Below are 23,014 nucleotides of genomic sequence, written 5' to 3' on the forward strand. Positions count from 1 at the left end.
TAAATCTTTGACTCCCTTGGTTTAGGTGATCTGTACTGATGTGACCATAGATCAGAGCATTTATCTTCTTTTCCTTCTGTTATTTAATCACCTAGTGGTGTTTCTAGATAAGAAACGTAAATGGCATTCATTACCTAACTGGAGCATGTGTAGCACATTTGTCACAGGGTATCAATACTCAAACAATTGTTTTGTGTGATGAATTCAGCTATTCATAGACGAGTTACTATTGTGAAGAATTGTTCTCCACTGAATTGCAGGGACCTCTTGAATGTTGTCAACATTTGGAGGCAGTTGGAAGCGGGAGCCCCATTTAGTGACAAATGGCTAAATATTCAGAATTTCAATGTATCCTGGGAAGATAATTCAATTCAACCTCTAGTTGATCCAAAAAATCTTGGAGTTACTGGCAATGAGGAAAACCATAGAGTCTGCTTGAAAATATCCTTAGGAGTGAAGGAGTTAACTGAACGTGTAAGCTTTATCTCACGTCCAGTGGACTTGTGGTTTGCCGATTAAAGTCTCCGGTAAATGATTGTTAGAGACCTGTCATTGATAGCTGTTGCTAGTTGCTGTGTTTCGAAAGCCCGTTGATTCTTCTGAAAGGTGGTGCAGCATCCTCTATCCCTTTCCTCATTTCAGACCTACTCAGGTCCTCCTGCAAAAGGACCTACCAAATCAATAAACATGGATGATGAAGCCTACAGCACCATCTATGACAGAATCCAGAAAGAGAGGGTAGATGAGGATTCAGGCCAACCAGCAGAAAATGGAGGTTCCCTTTACGATGATGTCCATGAAGACTGGAAGGCAGAAGACAGTTTGTATGGCACTGAGTTGGAAACCAACGAATATGACTTGGTAGGTGTTTATGCTGTTCGGTGTCAGGAGAGCACCTCAGCTTCTTTTCAGCCAGAAACAGAAGAATACCTCCTGCCTGATCAAGTATATCCTGAGGCTCAGGATCCTCAAGTAGGGGAGCCCCAGGAGGACACAAGCATCTCAGTGGAAGAGTTGTTCTCACCAACTGAGGACCAGGAGCCTGACCCAGAGGAGCCCCAGGAGAATGGAAGCGAGATGGAGGCAGACCTGCCCTCTCCTTCCAGCTTCTCCATCCAGCACAGCAGAGCCTTCACCAGCGAGGACTCCCCTACCAGCTATTCTGCTGCTGATGTTTCGGAAGAAAACGAATCAGCTTCCACGAACCCTGAGATTAACCTCTATGTAAAGGTAAGGGCTGCCTCTGACAGGCACACCTGCACATGCAGGTGGCGTAACTGGTGTTTCATTTTGCTCTGAGTGCCCAGGGAAAGATGCATGGCGTCACGGTCCTTGGGGTTCAATAATACTCAAGATTAGGGCTGATGGAATGAGTCGTTCCACAGTTCACCCAGGTGCGCTGAAAATTGCAAGAATTGGAAAGTGCATTTAAAGTGTGTCTAAGTGACTTCTCTATACCATGGGCAAAGCATTTTTTAAGAGGTCACTTACGAGTGAGCATAGAAATTGTTACTCAAATCCTTTCCTTTGTGACAGACGTTAAGGGCATTTTCCTGTCTGGTTAAATTTCCTTTGTCAACATGATTTTGAAAAGCGAAACTAAGGCTTGTGAAAGTCAAATCGGCAGTGGGGCACCACCGTTTCCTTCTTAACATTTCTAAGGTCACAGTTAGTACTTCATATATATGGTCAGTAAATGTTACCTCTTTCACCAAGCTTGCCCTTTTGGCACCAATATAACTAAAATATCTGATAAGATAAAATGATTTCCCTAGTAGTAAGACACAGCGTCAGTGTTAATGTTTAACCCTTAGGATATTGAAACAGAACTTTGGTGATCTTTGTATTAGACTGATATTCTAATAAAGATTATGGTTATAAATACTATCAAAACATAAAAACCATTTCAGGACTAAACAAATTATCTTTACGGCTCAAGATGATTTTTTCCCAACATTTCCCACTCCAATTCATATTTACACAATTTTTTATGTGAAGACAACATATTCGTAAATCCTGCCACTTCTGGCTAACAAAAGTGATTACTCTATGAACCTATAAAAACCCCAGTTCACACTCATGTCTCCCCTTTCTGGTTTCCAATTAACTCCTTTAACAAAATGCACTTTATTTTCTAATTTAATACATAATAATTTTCTACTTTGTATTTTTCCCTAGCTGTTTGGTGTGTAAGTCGTGTCTCCTTTATTCTACCACGAGGTCCTTTTCAAAAACACCAAGCAGAGTGTTTGGTTCATACTTAGGTACCTGGCAAACCTTGCCTGGGATTGTGTTGAGCATTTGTGAGAAAGAAGGGTGTGTAGACAGAGCCCTTGCTCTCAAGAAATAACAGTGTAGTACAGGAGGCAGACTTGCAAGTTGTGAATTTTGGTGAGATGGAGGAGTGAGCGAGCGGAGCACTGTGGGTACTCTGGGAGTGCCTAAGGGCCCACGAAGGAATCAGGAAGGGCTCCGTGGAGATGGTGACTTTCAAACAGGTGCACTCAAGCAGCCTTTCAGCCTTTATATCCATGTGACCGTGGTGTTACTTTCAAAAAAAAAAAAAAAAAAACCCCACCTTTTTAAAAGTGAGGACTAGGTATATTTTCCTTAAGATAGAGGCATCCATGCATCTTCCTGCAACAGACAAGATGAATCATCATTGTCACGGCCATCATCATCATTACGGGCACATCAAACCATTATTTGTACGTTTGGCAAAGCGTTGATTTCATCAGAAATGAGCCTGCTACTGCTGTTGAACCAAACAGAAGTAGGAGGAAATACAAGTGTTGGCATCTCCAGCTGGTACCAGCAACAGGAAAAACTACTTGATAGTAATGTGTGGTTCCTAAGTTATTTAAGATCTGTAGTTCCCTAAAGCAAATATTGGATCTAATTAACTCTTTATGTTTACATTCTTTTTAGTATAATTATTTTAACTAAGGGGTCGTAGAATGTACAATCAACTTCAGCTCCTACATGTGAACTCCTTTTTAGAGATACTCAGCATCACTCAGTGAGAAGAAGGGGAGTCATAATCCTGGCTTCTCAACCCCCACCCCATCCCCACTGCAGTCCTTTATTCAATGGGGGGGGGGAGGGGAATGCAATGCGTACCATGCAAACAGGTGCTACAGGGCTGCTGGGCTTGTGTGAGTGTGACCAGCTCAGGCTCCTTCCTCCTCCCAGCTGCGAGGAGGGGGTGCTGGAACCTCCATTGGACAGGAATCACCATCTTCCTAGTGAGCTTGTTGCTAGGGTTCTGGGGTTCTCCCCCTAGGCTGTTTTGGTGTAGACCACATGGGCTGCAGCTCCACCTGTACTCATTTGTGTATGTTTCCACCTGTCTGGAAAAGTCAGAAAAAGTGTCATACAGGTTAATAACTGTGTGTTCAACCAACATTTTATTGAGGCTCAAGTATTTCAGGGTGTTGACCAGTTACTTACTTAATTAAAATACGTCATTGATTTATGCATTCAACAGATAGTTATTGTGCCAGGTTCTGGGTGTACAAAAATGAAGAGAATAGAGGCCTGTTTCCCCTGCACTTTGCATTGTAGTGGGAGAGACAACAGATGGACAAATAAAGAAGTAAATATAAAATAAGCCCGGTGGTGATAGTGCCATAAAGAAACGTAAAACAAAATAACGCCTGTGTTAATTTCCTACTACTGTCCTAACAAATTACTACAAACATTGTGGCTCCAAACCACACAAATTTATTCTCCTACGTTCTAGCGATCAATCGGAAATGAGTCTTGTGGGGCTAAAACAAGGAGTCAGCAGGGCTGTGTTCCTTCTGGAGGCTCCAGGAAAGAATCTGATCCTCTCCTCTTCTAGAAGCGGTCCTCATTCTTTGCTCATGGCCCATGTCACATCTCCCTTGCTCTCCAGCTTCCAGCTTCACCATGCTATTTTTTTTTTTTTTGGCCCCACCATGCGGCATGCAGGGTCTTAGTTCCTCAACCAGGAAGTGAACCCTTTTCCCCTGCAGTGGGAGCTCAGAGTCTTAACCACTGGACCACCAGGGAAGCCCCCAGCTTCACCTTGCCTTCCAATGACTCCTTCTGCATCCCTCTTTTAGGAAACTTGTGACTAGTTTGGGCCCACAGGATAATCCAGAATAACCTCATTTTAAGACCCTCAATTTAGTCACTTCTGCAAAGTCCCTTTTGCTACAAAAGTTTCTGGGAATTAGAACATGTGCCTATTTGGGAGCCATTGTTCAGCTTCCCACGGTGGGACGGAGAGCAAGAGTAATGCTGAGTAGGGGTGGGAGGAGGCCGCGTGGCCGGGGCGGGGTGAGCGAGGGAGATAAGACAGGCGGAGGTGGGCACAGGTCACTCTAGGCCTGATGAGCCCTTGAGAGAACTTTCACTTTGACTCTGAGCGCTAAGGGGAGTCATCAGAGGGTTCTGGAAGGAACATTCTGGCTGCCTTTTTGATGATAGACTACAGCAGAGAAAGGGTAGAGGCAGGGAGGGCAGGTTGGAGGCAATTGAAAAACTAGGCAAGGGATGGTGGATTGGATGATGGTGACAACAGTGGAGCTGGTGCCAAGTAGGGCTGGGGTTGTGGGGAAGAGAGAGCCCAGGGGTTTTGCTGGTGGGTCTGATGTGCAGTATAAGGAAAGGAAGGAGCCAGGGTTGACTCCTGGGGTTTAGACCAGAGCTAATGAGTGAATGGCGATGTTATTCCCATTTCACCTGTGGACCTGCTTCTCCAGGAACACACGATCCAGAAAATGTGCTCATACAGTCATTCATATATTCGTCCCTCCCTCCCTCCCTTCCTTTTTTCCTTTTTTCCTTCCTTCCTTCCTTTCAACATTTACAACACACTTACTGGATATAGGAGGTGAAAGCAGCACATCCCAAGTGCAACTGTCCTATAGTAAAGACAGAGAAACACAATTCTTGAAAATAATAAGAGGAAAGAAATAATTGCTTCTTGGTCATTGGCTGAGGTCCAGTGAAAGAAAGGTCTCTAGTGAGAGCTGCAATCCATGTCGTAAGGCAACCAAGAGGAGTTGTTGGTTCAGAATTTGCCGATAGGATTATAAGGATTGTCTTGCTGCTTTCTGCTAAAATCGAAGGACCTGTAGGCATTTTTCTAATTGTGTGTGTGTGTGTGTGTGTGTATGAAAGAGAAAGAAAGAGAAGGACAGGGGACAGAGACTGAGGGAGGAAAGGAGATAGAGATAAAACAGAGATACGAGAGATAACAGAGGGAGATGGAGAGGGAGAGAGAGAGAAAAAAAATTCTGGTATTTAATGCAAAGGAAAAAAAGTATTCTGATGATGACAGTTGCAAAGAAAAATGGTATAAATGAATACCATTTGTCTTGCATGTAATTGACGTCATTGATTGTGGAAGGCAGTATATATATATACATATGTTGCAGAGAAGGTTTTGAAGTCAGGTTGCGTGGTTTGAACCGTGGCATAGCAAATTAATTTCTGTTAGATTGTTTACCACTTTTCTCATTGGTAAAATGAATGTCATAATGATATGTTCCTCATAGGATAATTATGAAGATTGAACAAGAGAATCCATGTAAATTGCTTAGTATAGTATCTGATGTATAGTAAGTGCTCAATATTTAGGAGCCTAAATTGTTATTGTTTATTGTGATGAATATGAACTGTCCATAAAGTAATAATTTGTCTTAGAGTTAGTAGACATTATAAATGTTCTGTTACCTGATCTTAACGTGACGGTGTAATATTGTGGAAAGAGCACTGGTCAGGAAATTCTAATACGACTTTGTCAGTGATTCACTATGAAACATTCCTGGACCCAAGTTTCCTCATCTCTGAATGCAGTTCCTTCCAGCGCTTATAGTCTTTGATCAGGGTATGTGGCTCCAGCTGTGTATCAGTGTCGCATGTCTGGCACCATCTATTATCCACTTGAGGAGACTGCTGGATAGTGATTAGGATCTCTAGATTTGGGTGTGGTTGGGAGGGCCAGCAGGAAATAACATGCCTTTCCACCCTCAGCTCACGTGAAGCCTGCCCCTTGGAAAGCATCCTCAGTGTTTGTCTCTCATTAGGCACTCATGGGTCACCATGCAGCGTTGCACAGGCTGTGCACTGAGCAAAGTTAGGGGGCACCATTTACAGAAAATGTAAATGGTGTCCTTCTGGAGTCAAGCAACATACAAGCCCTGATAAATGTTTCTTAGACTCATAGCCTGGAGTATTCTTTTCTAAAGGAGTAACTTCCTATCAATTTTTTTCAACATAATGGAAAGTGTCCACAGAAATGTTAGTAGGAATGGTTATTATTGCTGTAGCGTAGGAGCCTTATGCTGTTGCAGGGGTCATGTTATCTGAAATAGAGTATACAACCTAATCCATGGGCTGTTAGAATACTGTAATTAGGATAAAATATGTCAAGCAATATTTCTATTTAATTTAACCTAGCCCTCTTAAATGTTATTTTATATATTTCATCACATGCACAATGTATTCTTGCAGTAGTACATTAATATAATTTGTAAATGAATAAATATACACATATTGTGGGTAAATGTTTAAGTTCTGTATTGAGAGGAATATTCAGTTTTTACAATCTTATCGACTCATAGGCTTTCCTTCCTTTTCTGCCACCACCTGGGGTCTGAGACTCTTTCCTCTGCCAAGATCAGATGAGAATAGGTCCCCTCACCTCCCAGGCCCTTCCTGGGAGTTTTCACAAGCAACACACTGAGTCCATTTGCCTTGGAGGCAAGCAAAAATTCACTATTGCAGTCGAGGAACTAAGAAATTGCATTGAGGAAATGAGGGACATGCAGCTGGATTTGCATGTTGAGATGTGACTCAGGTGAGCATGTACCAGGGCAGTGGGCTTAGCAGAGGCAAAGGCACAGCAAATATGCACATATTTGTGAAGAGATCTATTTGGCTGGAGTGGAGGGAAGGTCCACATCGGTGCAGAGCAGATGCTGAGGTTGAAGAGCCAGGTGTACAGTCTTTTTATTTTTTGAATCACATCTTTTATTCTCCTACCATCTTTGTTGTGTTTTTTTAATTGAAGTATAGATTTGTTACTTTCAGGTATACAGCAAAGTGATTCAGTTATACATACGTATGTATCTATTTTTTTAAGATTCTTTTCCCTTACGGGTTATTACAAAATATGCGGTGTAGTCTTGCATGGCAAACCAAGCAGCTTGGATTTTATCTTGAAGGCAACAGGGAGTAACAGGATGTTTTGGAGGAGAGTATCATGAGTGAAGCCAATGGTTTAGGGTAACAGATAAGCAAATTAAAAAGCATTTCCACCTACCATGTAGAACAGGACCAGACAGACATCTACCAAGTTTAGTTACTAAGATTAGTTCAAACATTTATATGTAAATACATTGTATATAGTGACTATCTTCTTTTTTAGTTATTTATTCATTCAACTGGCAGTCTGGATATGTCCAAATATTTAGATCCTTGATTTCATACAGATAAATTTTTGGAAGAAGCTAGCAAATGTGATGCTGATTTATATACTGTCTAGATGGGTATCTAGGTACTTTATATTTGGTTGGGGGAGAGGGATAATGTGGGTTCAGCCCAAAGTTCTGATGATGCTGTTTTAGTATAGTTCCCAATAAAAAATGTGTTTGTGAGGTCTGTCTTAGCCTGGCTGGACTACTCAAAAGTTTTACAGTTAGATGCCTGGAAATAGCTGGAGCCCTGTAAGGGGCTTCCTGTCCACAACCCCTATGGAGAGCCTGCTCTAATGTCAGTAATAAGCACACATCAAATATGTCCTTGGAAACATCTGTGAGAAAGTGCAAGTCTGAGCCTGTTGCACGTGCCCAACTCTCCTTTCACGGAATCCTTGAAACATATAATTATGGGACAAGGGGCAGGTTTGAACAAAGATTTCTATTCTTGTCATAATGTCTTCTTAATTAGGGGCTGGGAACAATCAAGTCCCAATTTTATTCAAAATCATTTTCTAGGTGCCCGTGTGAACTAGTTTACTCTATGAATCAATGCAGTCAGTCAAAGAGGGAACAGAGTCCTATTGCTATGACAAGAATATTGAAAACCGGAGAAGTCAAGTAACTTGCCCAAGCCTGACGGCAAATTAGCAGCAAAGCCAGGGCTTTGACCAGAACCCACCTACCACAACCTTCCAGGGAACTCTCCTTCCTATTGGCATTCCTAGCCTGGGGTGCTGGATATTTGTGAATGTGCTGCAGGAGTTTCAGGAACATTCTAAAACTCCACACAAATGTTTTATGGAAGATGCTCTCAGGAGGGTCCATGAACCCTCAATGTTGTCTGTCTTTGCAATGCATTCTGCTTCACTACTGGGGTCCTCACACCTCATGTCTCCGTGTGGGAGGGGGAGAATGACTCTGAGCGGTCCAACTGACTCCTGTCCTTTCTGTGGAGTCAGCTGCTTGCTCGAAGCCTTTTAGCATCTTGAGAAACCATGGACAGGAACACTGACCAAAGAGTAATAAAGACGCATCACCCGAATCATGATAGGGGGACTATATTAGCTCTGAAAAGGAAGGTGATGTGATATTCTGACACAAATACCACCAAATTAGAATCCCCCTGTTTTCCAAGGGAAATTTTGGACATTTTTTCCCAAAGGAACTGAAAACTTAATGTCAACTCATCCACACCTCATCCCACCACCTTGGTGGGCAGTGTCACCAATTGTACCAGCTAAAACTTTTGAGTAACTTGGATTTCTGCCTCCTTACTGCCCAACAGTCTGGTGAATTTCACCTCCTAAAGTGTTCTCTTCTCTCTGTCTTGGCTGCCACTGGCCACAGTCATCTTGACCACAGTTTTTCAACGGGTAATTCTAGAGTGACTCATCTAGAATCACTCTAGAGTCACCCACTCTAGAGACTCATCTTCCTCCTAAGAAGGCCCACCTAGTCACCAGAATGGCATCTGACCACACTATTCCCTGTTTCTAGCTATGCAGTGGCTCCCCAATGCCCCCAGCAAAAAGACCAGCATGAGAGAATTTACAAAAAGCTCTTCATGCCCCACCAGGCTTTTAACCAAGACCTCATCACTCCCACTCACTCTTTGCCTTGAAAAATGTTGGCTTGTATTTTCCTGCGCCCTTCATGCTGTTCCATGACTCTGGGCCTTTGCACAAGCTGTCCCCTTTCAGTGCTCTCCCTTCCTGGAATAACCTACTGCCCTTTCAGACCCAGCCGAGAACTTTGCCTCTTCCAGAAGCTTTTCTTGGCCACTCCAGACAGGGCTGGGCTGGGTCTTACCTCAAAAATGTACCTGTCTGCTAAGGCTGCCATAACAAAGTACCACAGACAGGGGGACAAAGTACACAGAAATTTATTTTCGCGTAATTCTGGAGGCTAGACGTCTCCAGAATACTCCAGGAGGCCAGAAGGCTGGAATCAAGGTGTGGCAGAGTTGGTTTCTTCGGAGGCCTCTCTCCTTGGTTTGTAGGTGCTGTCTTCCTCTTGTCTCTTCATGTGGTCCTTCCTCTGTGTGTGTCTGTGTCCTAATTTCCTCTTCTTAAAGGACACAAGTCATATTGGACTGGGGACCCACTCTAGTGATCTCATTTTAACTTAATTATCTCATTAAAGACACTATCTCCAAATACAGTCACATTCTGAGACACTAGGGATTAGGATTCAACATAAGGATGTTGGAGAGACACAATGTTATAATTCTGTCTCTCTCTCTCTCTCAAAAGGAGGACCACCCTTTTATCCATTCTCATATACCCAGTCCATGGCTACTTAAATGATGATTGAATTAAGAAAGGAGGGAGGGAATAAGTTACTCCTAGGGATCCTCAGGGCGATGGAGGAGGAGGAAGGCTTGTCCCAGCAGCCTGCAGCTGTAAGGAGAATGGTGGTCCAAGCCCCCTGTGTTAGTTTCATAGAGCTGCTGTAACAAACTAGCATAAACTTGGTGGCTTAAAGCAGAGAGAATTTATTCTCTCATAGTTCTAGAGGCCAGAAGTCTGAAGTCAAGGTGTAGGCAGAGTCACACTCCCTCTGACAGCTCTAGGGGAGAATCCTTCCTGCCTTTTCCAGCTTCTCGTGGCTCCTGGCATTCTTTGGCTGGTGGCTGTGTCACTCCCATCTCTGCTTCCTTTATCACATGGCCTTCTCTCCTGTGTCTCTGTGTCTGTTTTCTCTTCTCTTATAAAGACTTGTCAATGGATTTAGGGCCCATCCTAATCCAGCATAATCTTATCTCAAGATTCTTCATTTAATTACTCTACAAAGACCCTTTTCCCAAATAAGGTCACATTTATAAGTCTGTTTGGACGTAGTTTTGGAGAGGGAGGACTCTTCAACTCACCACAGCCCCTGAAGGTAGGAATGAGTTGGGTTGAAGCATGGGCACCTCCGGACATGGACAGCCACTCCTGGGGTCCCCATATCCCACCCAATGCAAAGGGTTCTATGAGAATTCAGTGGACTGCTTGCACCCTCATCTCATTAGTTCTGAGGCCTTCACAAGACTGCCTGGCACGTGCCTAGCATCACCCTGAAGGTGGGCAGGGAGCCAACCACTGAGTGTTTCATTTCGTTTGCTGGGCTCAGACGGGATGTTTGAGTCCAAGGACTTGAGGATTCTCTCAGTGGCTGGTGTTAAACGGTGTGAAGAACAGCCTGTAACGCAGTGGTTAAGAACCCACCTGCCAATGCAGAAGACACGGGTTCGATCCCTGGGCCGGGAAGATCCCACATGCCGTGGAGCAACTAAGCCCATGCTCTACAACTACTGAGCCTACACACTAGAGCCTGTGAGCCACAACTACTGAAGCCCGCGTGCCTCGAGCCTGTACTCCACAACGAAGAGTAGCCCCTGCTCGCCACAATTAGGGAAAGCCTGTGTGCAGCAACAAAGACCCGACATAGCCAATAAATAAATAAATAAATAAATTTATAAAACAAAACAAAAACAAAAAAACAGCCTACAGAAACAGTACTGCCATAGCTAATTCAACATGTCCTTGTTCCTGGGTCTAGTTTTGTGTTTCTGCATTTATATAATTGACCAACACTGTTCTGTCAATAGCATGAAAGCCAAATCAAACATAGTGACCAGGAGAAGGTGAGTAGTGTCAACACTGGGAGAAAGAATGTCAGCTGACTGGGATGGGGTTGCCAATCAGAATATTTGGGGAGGGGGACAGTGACATGGATGATGGACCTTTTTCTGGGCTCCCACTTTTTTAAAGGGTAACTCACCAGACTGTCAGCTCCTTGACGGAATGGATGACTTCTTGCTTATTTCCCTGACGCAGTGTCCTGTGGGGTGCTGGATCTGTTGCAGGGGGCTCTGTAAATGTTGGACAAAATGAACTGACCCCTCAGGTAGCCGTCACCCACCTGATAGAGTGACGACCAACTTTTAGAAAAAATTGCAAATCAGCTAATTAACGCCTCCGGTTTAAGCCTTAACCATCACCAGCACGATCAAGTCCACCCTTTCACATCACATGCAAGGCCTTGTGTCTTGCCCCTAACAGCCTAACAGCCTCTCTGGTCCCCCCTCTCCCACCACATCCAGCTCACTCATTATGCCCCAGGAATGCTGAGCTCCCCAAATCGGGTGCTATTCTGCCTCACCTGGCTTTGCCTATGCAGATCCCCTGCCTGTAACATCTTCCCCGCTCTGTCGTCTGACTACCTCCTCATCTTTCTGGACTCATATTTCCTGGGAAGCCATCTCCGAACCTTCAGGTCGTTCTGAGTGACATTCCTTCAGTGCTTACCTCCATCTGAGTGTTTGTCACCCAATATTGCAATCATCTGGGTCAGGGGGTGTCTCTCCTCTCCATTCCTCACTAGACTGAAAGGCCCACAGGGAAAGTGTTCTCTAGCCACATCTTACTCACCTGTGTTTGTGCTCCCTCCATTGGTGTGGAGACTGGCCCATAGTCATACATATTTGTCAGATTGAATTAAACTGAATTTATGTGAAAAGCAGTTAAGTTCTTTTTTGAAGGGAAAGCTCTGGGAAATGTGGTCGGTATTCAATGCCTTCTCATTTTCATAAGTGCCTTTTAAAGACTGAAGGTTTTGATTTTGATGAAGTCCATTTATCAATTGTTTTACTTCTGTGGTTTGTGCTTTTTGTGTTCTATCTAAGAAATGCTTGCAAGGTCACAAAGATTTTCTCCTATATTTTCTTCCAGAAGTTTTTCAGCTTTAGGTTTTATAGTTAGTTCTATGATCCATTTTGAGCTAATTTTCCATAGGGTGCAGATATAGATTGCATCTATCTATCTATCTATCTATCTATCTATCTATCTATCTATCTATTTATCTATCTATTTATCTATCTATCTATCTATATCTAACTCCATCACAATCTCTCTCTCTTTCCTCAGCTCCATCCATTCTGGTATTTAGATCTGTGAATTCTAGCTGCCTTGACCTTCTGAAACACCAAACTCTTTTGTCTCCTCAACTCACAGAGACCACCAGCCTCCATTTGGGTTCTATGTTACCTGTCTCCAAAGTCTAAAAACCACCACTTCATATAGTTTGTCTACTTCACTCATTGTTTAAAGAAATCTTCTAGTTGTTAAGTGTAAATCTGGCTCCTTCTAATCCATCCTGGACAGAAGTAGAGGTTGTCAAAATTGACTTTAAGATCCTTAATTCATTTGAGTTGCTTCTCCTTTCTTTCCACATATTGTCCCCTTGAAGTCAAGTTTGAATTGGAGTTTGCAATATAGTTATGAAGTTCAACTAGACTAACGTCTAATGATAATGACATTAAAGTGCTGTTGTGGGAGTCAGCTATCGCAAGTGTGTTGGCCTTCAGGCAAAGGCTGCTTGCTAACCTTCTGTCTTTCCATTTTCTTTTAAGACTATGTTGTCATTTGCAAAGTCTTTATTTTGTACCTCGAGTTCTGAGTAATGATGAGACAGGAAAACAAATGTCCCAGCTAATCATTCACCAACATAAGTCAAAATGCAATGCCATCTTCTCATCTTTTAACCTCTTACCATGCAAGCCTCTGATGATTCCATGAGTTCCCTTGGAAGACCCTAGGAAAAGAGGTCTTCACTACCATCAAAAGGGAATCCTATTTTTAAGCTACCTTCCAATACCCAAAGTGTCCAGAGTGGATTTGTGTATAAATTGTATTGTGTACATAGGAAAATATACCGACTGGCAGCTCTGCTCCCAAATGACACTCCCTTAAAAATATAAGATGACTCTCCCCGAGAGTGGAGAATGAATTTTAGCCCTGAAACCAAGTATTTTGTGTAATCTTGTGAGGACGAAGATTAGGAACCTGGGCTTTAAGCCATGCCCCATTTTTACGCTTTATAAGCAGAGCCTTCTGCATCCTTTCATGAGCCTGTGGGTTTGCAGAAGTGCCAGCCTCTCATTATTGCCCAGACTTGGTGTACAACAGTAACATGGCAACAGCTGAAATAAACAAGAGAATGCATTGTTTAGGTAACCACTAACGTTCTGAAGTTTCAATGATAACAGTTGCCGGGTAAATACGTAAGGTGGTAATGAATAACTGACATGAGGGCCTTTTGTTACTTGGAGTACAACTGCTTGTTCTTTTCCCCCTACAGAAGTATTTTTGTCCTGTTCTCCTACAGTGGCAAGAAAGGAAGGAATTCGGTGGATTGTCTTTTTATATTTACAATAGCAACCCTCTTTAAATTGGCTTTGTTCTTCTAGGACTGTGCTATTCAAAACACTATCCATTAGTCCCATGTAGCTATATAAATTTAAATTAATAAGTGAAAAAAATCTTAAAAATGCATTTTCTTAGTCATGCTATCCACATTTCAAGTGCCCAACAGCCCTATGTGGCACCAGCTACTATATTGAAAAGTACAGCTAGAGAATATTTCTAGTATCAAAGAGTGTTCTATAGGACAGGGCTACTGTAGGGTGACCTAGGTTCAGATGTGGCATGAAGACCAATCAGCTATGTGGCCACAGGCCCTTCCTTGGATCTTTATTCCCTTGTCTAAAAATAAGAGGTTAGGTGATTGGGTTTAGTGAGACAGAAGAGTGGTCACGTCCTCAAAATAAAGAAATCACCAGTGAAAATTATTCTCATCGATAGATAATATCTGTGTGCTACAAGTTCATATGAATCAATTGGTTTAAAATGGCAACTGTTTAGGCAAAGCTCTACAGCTCATAACCAGCCCTTGTGAATCAAAGTAAATCTGTCAAGATCCATTGGCCATGTCCAAGCCCACTGAGGGTCTCTCTGTGGCAAGAGTTATCCATCAAAGCTGCAGTAACTGAGTATTAAAGATACTGCCCCACCAGCCACTTGGGCCAAACATAGTATTAAGCCTGGAACCCAGATACAGAGATCAAGGTCCTTCTCCTCAGTCAAAACAACTTGCCACATTGAAGCAGGGAGGGTTATCTGGAATGGGGGAAGGGGGCTGCTTACTGAGAAAGCATGAGGGCGAAGGTTGAGCAATTCTCTTGTAAGTGTGGTGAGTTTTTGTTCCATAATAAACATTGTATAGCTGCAAGAATGAGCTCAGGTCACTTGCCTGTTCCTTCCTGTGTACATCTTTAATCCATCTCCAATAAACAGGCTGATGAGTCCATACGGAGCCTGCACTCTGCACTTACTGTGCAGATGCTGTAAGAGGTAGAAAAGCAGTCTAAGATGGGGGCCTTTTCTGTGAGGCTTTGACCTGCTGGCTAGAAGGAAGGATTAACACCCACTATGAAGTATTTAGAAATTAATATGAGAGTTGAGAGAACCAGTGGCCAGAATACATGGTGCACGGTATCAAACAAGCACTGAAGGCGTTCAGAGATGGAAGAGGGCTGGACTTATCATGGAGGGCTTCATGGAAGAGGCAGACCTTAAACTCCGAAGGAAATGTAGGCACACGGATGGCAGACAGGACCAAGGACAAGATGCCAGGCCTCAGCAATCACATCATCCTTCTCAATCCTATGTCACTGGGAGGCAGTTTAGCATAGTGGCTTCTAGCAGAAAACTGGGAGCTAGACCGTGTGATTCACATCCTGATCCTGTCTCTTATTAGCTATGTAGACTTAGACAATTTATTTAACCTTTCACTGGATTATTATGAAGATGAAATAAGCTCATATTTGTAAAAGTCTTAGGTACAAAATAAGCATCATGTAACTATTAATGGCCCCCTCCCACTCCAATCTCTTTTTCTCAGTGCTTATTTGTTTTTACCTATATTTACACTGAAGATCTCTTCTTTTAATAGCAGCCTCAATAAATTGTACTGACTTGGTGTTTCCATGACTTAGTTATTTAATTTTTGCGATAAGTAAATATACCCTATTTAGGTTAAACCAACCCACAGAATGGTCCTTATGAAGGCCTCAGTTTTTTTTTAAATTTATTTTTTATTGAAGTATAATTGAATTATAATGCATTAATTACTGCTGTATAGCAAAGTGACTCAGTTATACCTACATATGCATTCTTTTCCATATTCTTTTCCACTATGATTTATGAGAGAATATTGAATATAGTTCCCTGTGCTATACAGTAGGACCTTGTTGTTTATCTATTCTATATACACCAGTTTGCATCTGCTAATCCCAAACTCCCAGTCCTACCTTCTCCCACCAACCTCCCTCTTGGCAACCACCAGTCTGTTCTCTATGTCCCTGATTTTGGTTCTGTTTCATAGATAGGTTCATTTGTGTCATATTTTTGATTCCACATGTAAGGGATATCATATGGTATTTGTCTTTGTCTTTCTGACTTATTTCGCTTAGTATGATCATCTCTAGTTTCATCCATGTTGCTGCAAATGGCATTATTTCGTTCTTTTTTATGGCTGAGTAGTATTCCATTGTATATATGTACCACATCTTCTTTATCCATTCATCTGTCGATGGATATTTAAGTTGTTTCTATGTCTTGGTTATTGTGAATAGTGCTGCTATGGACATAAGGGTGTGTGTATCTTTTTGAGTTATAGTTTTGTATGGATATATGCTGAGGAATGGGATTGCTGGATCATGTGGTAATTCTGTTTTTCTAAGGAACCTCTATACTGTTTTCCACAGTGGCTGCACCAACTTATATTCCCACCAGCAGTGTAGGAGGGTTCCCTTTTCTCCACACCATCTCCAGCATTTGTTATTTCTAGACTTTTTAATAATGGTCTTTCTGACCGGTGTGAGGTGGTACCTCATTTTAGTTTTGATTTGCATTTCTCTAATAATTAGGAATGTTGAGCATCTTTTCATGTGCCTACTGGCCATCTCAGTTTGTTTGTTTGTTTTTAATCAAAATACACTTGTCATCGGAGCCCTGGGTAGAATTGACTTAATCACCAAATTTGAAGCTGAGTCTTAATATGCTTCTGAGAGGGCCATATCTAAATTATATAAGAGGGATTATTTGGCTTAGGAAGACCACTCTGCTGCATTAGTGTTCTTTCCTACCAGACTCCAAACTCTTTGAGGGCAAAGACTGAGCCTTTTCATCCCTGGATGCCCAGCCAGCATCTTGAATAGTGCATGCCATCTCCTACTTGATCCATGATGCCTGAATTAAATGGACTTCTTTTTGTAAAATGAGCTAGTGATGCTTAACTTCCCCTGGCTCCTATAGGGTAACATAATTCAATTCCATTCAATTCAACACATTTAATGGGTGTCCCCTCTGTACCTGGCTTAGTGTCAGATGCAAGTCAGGCACAGTTGCTCCTATCATGGAGTTAATGAGACCAGTCTATCATATCTTTGCTTCTCCTAAGGGAAAGATAACTCTAGGAAATGCAGTGGAACCTTGTAAAGCATTGAACTGCCCTTACAATTTCAGGACACAACACCTTCAGCCAAAACAAACAAACAAACAAACAATCCATTGAACTCAATCTGAATTATGATTGGCCAAAAGAGTTCCCATTCCCAGACATGGCTGAGCTGTGTCCTGTAATCATGCCAAAGAGCATGTTGACCAGGATGTGACAATGAGGTGACTGGTTTGCCCAAGGTCTCAGTGGTTTTACAGCTTGAGATGAGGGGAGAATAGAGTTTTCAAGCCTTGCCTTCTAATCAGGCTCCTGTTCACTTCTTATTGTGACCTCATCATAGCATTTATGAGATGTTTTTAATGAATTTTGAACCCTCTGTATGAGTTAGATACCTCATGTAGTAGAATTATACAGTAAGTTTCACAGATGATGATAACAATATCTTCCTTGTCAGGTGATGGTGCAGATTCCAACTAGACAGGGAAAGTATTCTACACATGTATAGAATAGGCATTCAGTAACGGACAGCTATCATTTTTAATATATTAAAAATGTTGTTAGATTATTATAGGAAACACAAAGGTAAACAAGATATAGTTCATGCCTTCAAGGATCTTCAGTTCAGTAGGAAAGATTTCATGTTTTTTGAGTAACTAAGTCAAAAAGTGAAATTTTTCAAAAGAAAAGTGCTGCCAATGTTCTTTTGAAATTTAGAAGAGAAAGGCATTATTATTGGCTAAGAAGATCAGCAATAACATCACATAAAAGGAAGCATTTCTTTGAAGGATTTGGTCCAATGGAAATAGTGAAAGGGACACTCTTATGAAGAGGGACTGCATGTGCATGGACATCATATCGGTCAGCTTGGGCTGTGTAACAAAACACCACCAACTAGGAGGCTTAACAACAGACACTTATGTCCTCACAGTTCTGGAGGCTAGAAATCTAAGGTGAAGGTGCAGGCCTGGTAGGTCTGACGATAACCCTCTTCTTGGTTTGCAAATAGCAGCCTTCTCACTGTGTCCTCATAGGAAGGAGAGAAAGCTCTCTGGTGTCTCTCCTTATAAGGACACTACTTCTATCAGATCAGGGACCCACCCTTATGACCTCATTTAACCTTAACTACTTCCTTAGAGACCCCAACTCTAAATACAGCCACACTGGAACTTGGGGTTTCAACATACGAATTTGGAGAGGATACAAACTGAGTCCATCACAGGCATGGCGGTGGAAAATACCTTTATAGGAAACATCCAATGATATAGTTTGTTTGGAGCATAAAAGGGCCTGAAGGTGGAGGCATGTGAGAAGCAAAATTAAGCTTCGGGGTTGTCCTGGATTACAGAAGGCCTGGAATGACAGCTAAGACTTTTAAAGGGTATTTTGTCTGCAACAGGGATTATCTAGGAAGTTGCAAGACCAGAACTTTGCTTTGGCAAGATGATTTTGGCAGCTGTGGGTTTAACAGCCAGTCTTGCCCTTGTTATCTTGGAGTAGAGAAGGAGGAAGAAACACTGGCAGATTAAATGCCTAGCTCAGAGTCTCCCAACCAGACTTTCAAAGTTGCTTTCCTGAACACCAGTCATTGCCTTGTTTGACTAGTAAGGAAAGAACATGCAGTTTGGGGCACAGACCCTGGGGTGCCCTTGTGAAAAATCAATATGGGGGGCATCTTCCCTGGACCTACATCCAACCAAGAATTTCCAAGCATCAATCAATCCCAAAGCAAAACAGTCCCTTTTATCTCAACAAAAGATTTTGAATGGGAAATATTGCCCCATTGACTATGATAACTTTAGACAGTTTCTTGCTGACTGCTGGGTACACAGCACAGCTACCTGATCTTGCATTTCATGAAAGAGGCACCCAGTTCCCAGAGGTTGTAAATCCTTGAATCTCATTAGAGAGCTCTTCAGGCCAAGATTACAGAATGCAATGCCTCTCCCCTGGGTAAAGTTCTCATCAGCCCCTCCTGAGGCAATAGGTCCCAGCAGCCACTTCGGACAGCTAAAAATAGCCCCAGTATAAAACCACAGCTCCCAGGACTGCTGGGGAGGTAATTTGCTGAGAGAAGCATCCCAGGCTATGATAAAGCTTTGGCTCAGGTCTCCTAACACATCGTCAGACGGGATGTTCCCTGAAGTCACTAATGCTCAGCCTCAACAATTAGAGTGGATTTTCTGGGTGGGATTGAAGGCTGCTTTCTAATTATGATGGACGGGCTTCAGGGATCATCTAGTGGAACTGCTCAGTTATACCCGAAAACAGTGAGGTCTGCTTTCCTCAGCGCTGTATAACTTCCATCCACATTCTTTCGTTCTTTCCTTCAATCAGCAAATATTGATTGAATGAGGCTCAGTTCCTTTATTTAGTGTCTCTGCTCAAATATCACCTCCTCACCATACACACAGAGCTCTACCGCTGTCTTCCCTGATCCCCTGTTTGCTTTATGCCCGTGGCATTGCACTTTGTTATTGTTGGTCTGCCCTACTAGAAGGTTGACCAGCTCCGCGGGCAGGGACTTTGCCTATTTAGGGTCTGGCTCTTGAACAGTTGTGCTGAGTATATGGTGTGTCAGGCGTGGGTGGCCCTGCCCTCTTTTTTTCTGTAACCTGTATTAGTAGGGTGTCTTCCTTCTGGGTTTGGCCTCTGCTTCTTGTTACTTCTCTCATGTTATCTGTCTGTCTCTCTCCCTTCTATGTTTTGTTGGGGCAAAAAAAGGCACAACCTAAAAGTTGAGAATTATGTTCTATTCCACAGACTTTCTGAGGACTTAAGCCCGGAAGACAGCCTCTCAGATAATCCTGAGGGACTGCTCTGAAGAGGTAAGGGAAGAGCCAGGATATGTAGGAGCTTTTGCACCAAAAACCAGGTAGTCAGACCATCAAAAGATTACTGTTAATCTAAAAAAAAATAACCTGGACATCTCAAGTTAATGAATTTAGCGCTTTTCTCTATATGGGAAAATGCAAGAGTCTGGGCTCATTGAAATCACTCCTTAACTATCTAGGGCCAGTATCCTGCTTTTCTCCATCCTGAGTCTCCTCAGGGCTGCAGTGGCTGATGGCTTGATGGCTGCAATGGCCTTTGTTTACTTATATGGCAGGCAGCATCTGAAAGATTTCCTTTGTTTTCCAACTCTTCTATTGCTTTTTTCATTTTTGATAGTGACATCCTTAATTCCTCATAACTCTGGTTTTATTCTCTACTTGTTCCTTTATCAAAGCTTCCCATGCTGCCCTACAAGGGAAGAGAGACAGAGGAGGCCACTTCTGGGTGAGCAGGAAGGAAGTGGGTCTCCAAATGCCAAAAAAGAGAAGGATTGGGGGCACTGCCTCACCCACACTGGAAGCACCTTTCTCCAGCTCCTCAAATAGCTTCCTGTGGAGGAGAACCTTCCATTTTGAGCCTGGGGGTAAACAACACCTCCACCTGGGACAGCTGTTCTAAGATAGACTTTCAGTGAATCACTCCACCTGAGTACCACATCCCTCCTCCCATCCCCTGTGGATTTGGCCACATTCAAGCCCACAGCTTCTCAGGGGTCCTGGCAGAGAAGATGGCCCCCACCTCCTCTGCAGCCCCCTTGGGATTTATCCCAGGCTCGGTCTCCTCTGTTCTCTGTCATCAGTCAACGTGCTCCAAGCTGCCTTCTCTCCTCCAGAAGTTTGTCTAAATCCCTTATCTGTTGGTGATCCTGTCTCATTTCCTTTATTCTTGTGAGATTATTCCTTTTCATAGGTCTATACTGTTATTTCAGCAGGAACTCAGGAGGGTCAGGGCAGGACCCTGGCAATAATATTTCAGGCACAAGGGTTCTAAATATAGTTTTGGATCTATCGAATTTACAAGTGTTTAAATAAGGCTCTTTACTGCAGAACTCCCCAGCCCTTTCGTTTGCAAATAAGCACTGCAAAGCTCTAAGATAGGATGCAGATGGAGTATTTCCCAATTATTAGACTGTAAGATTTTCTTTGTTTCAGGGAAATCTCACCTTGCTTCATGAAATATACTCTGGAAAATACTGGATTAATTTACTGGCATTACACTAGCCCTGGGACTGAAATACACAAGGCATTAACAATGTTTGCTGAATGCTTGTGCAAAAAGAGGTTGAGGGGATGGGTCCTAAGTACCACCTTCTCCCCACCCATGTTACAGATTTACTTCCTGGCCATGATGCCTAAGTTCAGAGACTGAGTACAGTGGAAAGAACACCCAGGCTGAATTTAGACTAGTATAACTACTGGGTGCCTTTGGGCAAATTAACTTCTCTGAGCCCTGATTTCCATATCTGGGAATAATATCTGCCCTTCCTACTTTGTGAGGCAGTTGTGAGTATCAAAAGATAAAATATATGAGACAGTATTTATAAAATATAAAACACTAAACTAATACAAGGAATTATTGTTATTGTGGTGAAATTCAATTACCATGTCATGGGAGTTAGAATGTGAAAAGAAACATCTGAACATTTTTTAAACATATCCTAGGACTGGTGACCTCCTCATCCTACATCTAGAGTCATGGGTCACAGGGAGAAGCACTTAGGAAAGGAGAAGAGAAACCCTAATCATTTCTATGTCTGTACCAGAGCTAAGTCAGGACTTCATCCTCCCTTTGCTAGTGAAGACCTTGAGGTAGAGGAATAGACTCGGGGATCTTTAAATCTAGAGAAGATCATGGATGTCATTTGATCCACCTTGCTTGTTTTAGATGCATAGAAACTGTTTTTGCAGAAAATCAGTCCATCAAGAAACCAAGCACCACACTCGGAGGGTTGGAGAATTCAGGTTTATTAAGCTGGCAGCTCCAGACGAGCTAACGCCTCAAAGTTCTGGGCCCCAAGCTCAGGGTGAGCTTTACTTTTATAGGGGTCAGTGCACATGTTTACAGTTAGCATGGGTAGATGGTGACTTGGTTTACAGAGCACAGAAGTTTCCAAACAGAAACTTACAAGAGCAGCTGCAGAACCTTCCATTTTTAGCAAAACATATTATGGTTACATTGGATTGCTAGGTCATCCTGTTTTTCTGTTTTTCTCCAGGCAGCAAGCATATTTTATAAAAGCAGAACAAGCATGGAGTTATTTTTAGCTGAGTGCAAGTTTCTAATTTTCCTCTTCACTGTGACCTGGAAAGGTTATAGAATTTGCCTCCAATTATACTGAAATAATGGCAGCAAGTGCTAGCAAGCAGTTCTCCAAGTTCAACATAACTTAACCTGACAAACATCTACCCAGCCCCTGGTACAGGCTTGCCAATGCCCCAGGGGCTGGGGCCGCACCATGGGGAGCAGGATTTCCACCCTGAAGGAGCTCACGAGTGCTCAGAGGAGACGGTAACAACAAACACTAGAGCAGAGGTGGGCTGTTCCGTTACGTGTTCTGGGAGTTCAGAGAAAGGGCCATTGTTGATGGCTGAGGGAGACAGAAACTTTTTTGTGGTTGGTATTTTCCATTTTCAGAAATTCTACCCCTTACCTCAAAGAGTCCTTAATGAGGAGATTATATGTTATAAACATTCACACATACATATATAAATATATATACACTTAATTTCATGTAATTAAATATAATTACAATATACAATTATAATATATATGATTTGGGGAGGCTATTATTTTTCTTATTTCTCCTTTTTGTTGATCTTTAGAATAGTTTGAGACCTGTACAGATGCAGGTTGAAGAATCTGTTGTAAATGTTAAGGGAAGTTTCTTGACCTTAAAAAAATTCCAAGAGAAGCGGGGACCTGCCTGTGGAGTCCATTCTGCCTAAAATACATTTGTTTCCACCTGAGGCAAAGTGCCTCACAGCCCATGTTCCTTTTGTGGCTAAGAAGCAGAAGAGAAAACATCCCTTTCCCTGGCAACAACGTTTATTTAGTATTGAAATACTATCCCTGTGTTTGGAAAGCCCATGTATCTATTAGTGTTTTAATTTCTAAAGTTAACAGGGCGGCAAATTGGTTTGGCATCAGTTAGTAACTCTGCCCTAAAATGGGATGATTCAATCTCAGCAATTAGAGGGCACTCTCTCCGGTTAGAAGGCGTGATGAAGTGATGTGGTTGAACATCTCAGGATGCCAAGTTTATTCTGTGTTTGGACAAATGGCATATTGTCTTGGTTTCCATTTCTTAAAAAATATTTTTAGAAAGACTCTTCTTTTTAATTTATGTTGGAGAATTCAATTTAACCAAAGAACCAGAATGAGAGCAGAACATTCAACAGTGTGAAGGCTGGGTGTACCACCCTGCAGTACTCTGCCCACAAGGC

The 23,014-nt window shown here is 42.5% G+C and overlaps 1 protein-coding gene across 1 annotated transcript in view; it reads left to right on the forward strand.

Moving 5' to 3' along the window:
• Window positions 1-687: 687 nt before the first annotated feature.
• The window catches only part of CLIC5 (chloride intracellular channel 5), a 170,289-nt gene continuing 147,962 nt past the window's right edge, over window positions 688-23,014 (forward strand). The window contains exon 1 of the mRNA XM_057699401.1: window positions 688-1,230. Coding sequence (XP_057555384.1) covers window positions 688-1,230 — 543 coding nt within the window. The remainder of the gene's footprint in view (window positions 1,231-23,014) is intronic.

The sequence above is a fragment of the Hippopotamus amphibius genome, chromosome 11, assembly GCF_030028045.1.
Source record: "Hippopotamus amphibius kiboko isolate mHipAmp2 chromosome 11, mHipAmp2.hap2, whole genome shotgun sequence".
Classification (NCBI taxonomy): Eukaryota; Metazoa; Chordata; class Mammalia; order Artiodactyla; family Hippopotamidae; genus Hippopotamus; species Hippopotamus amphibius.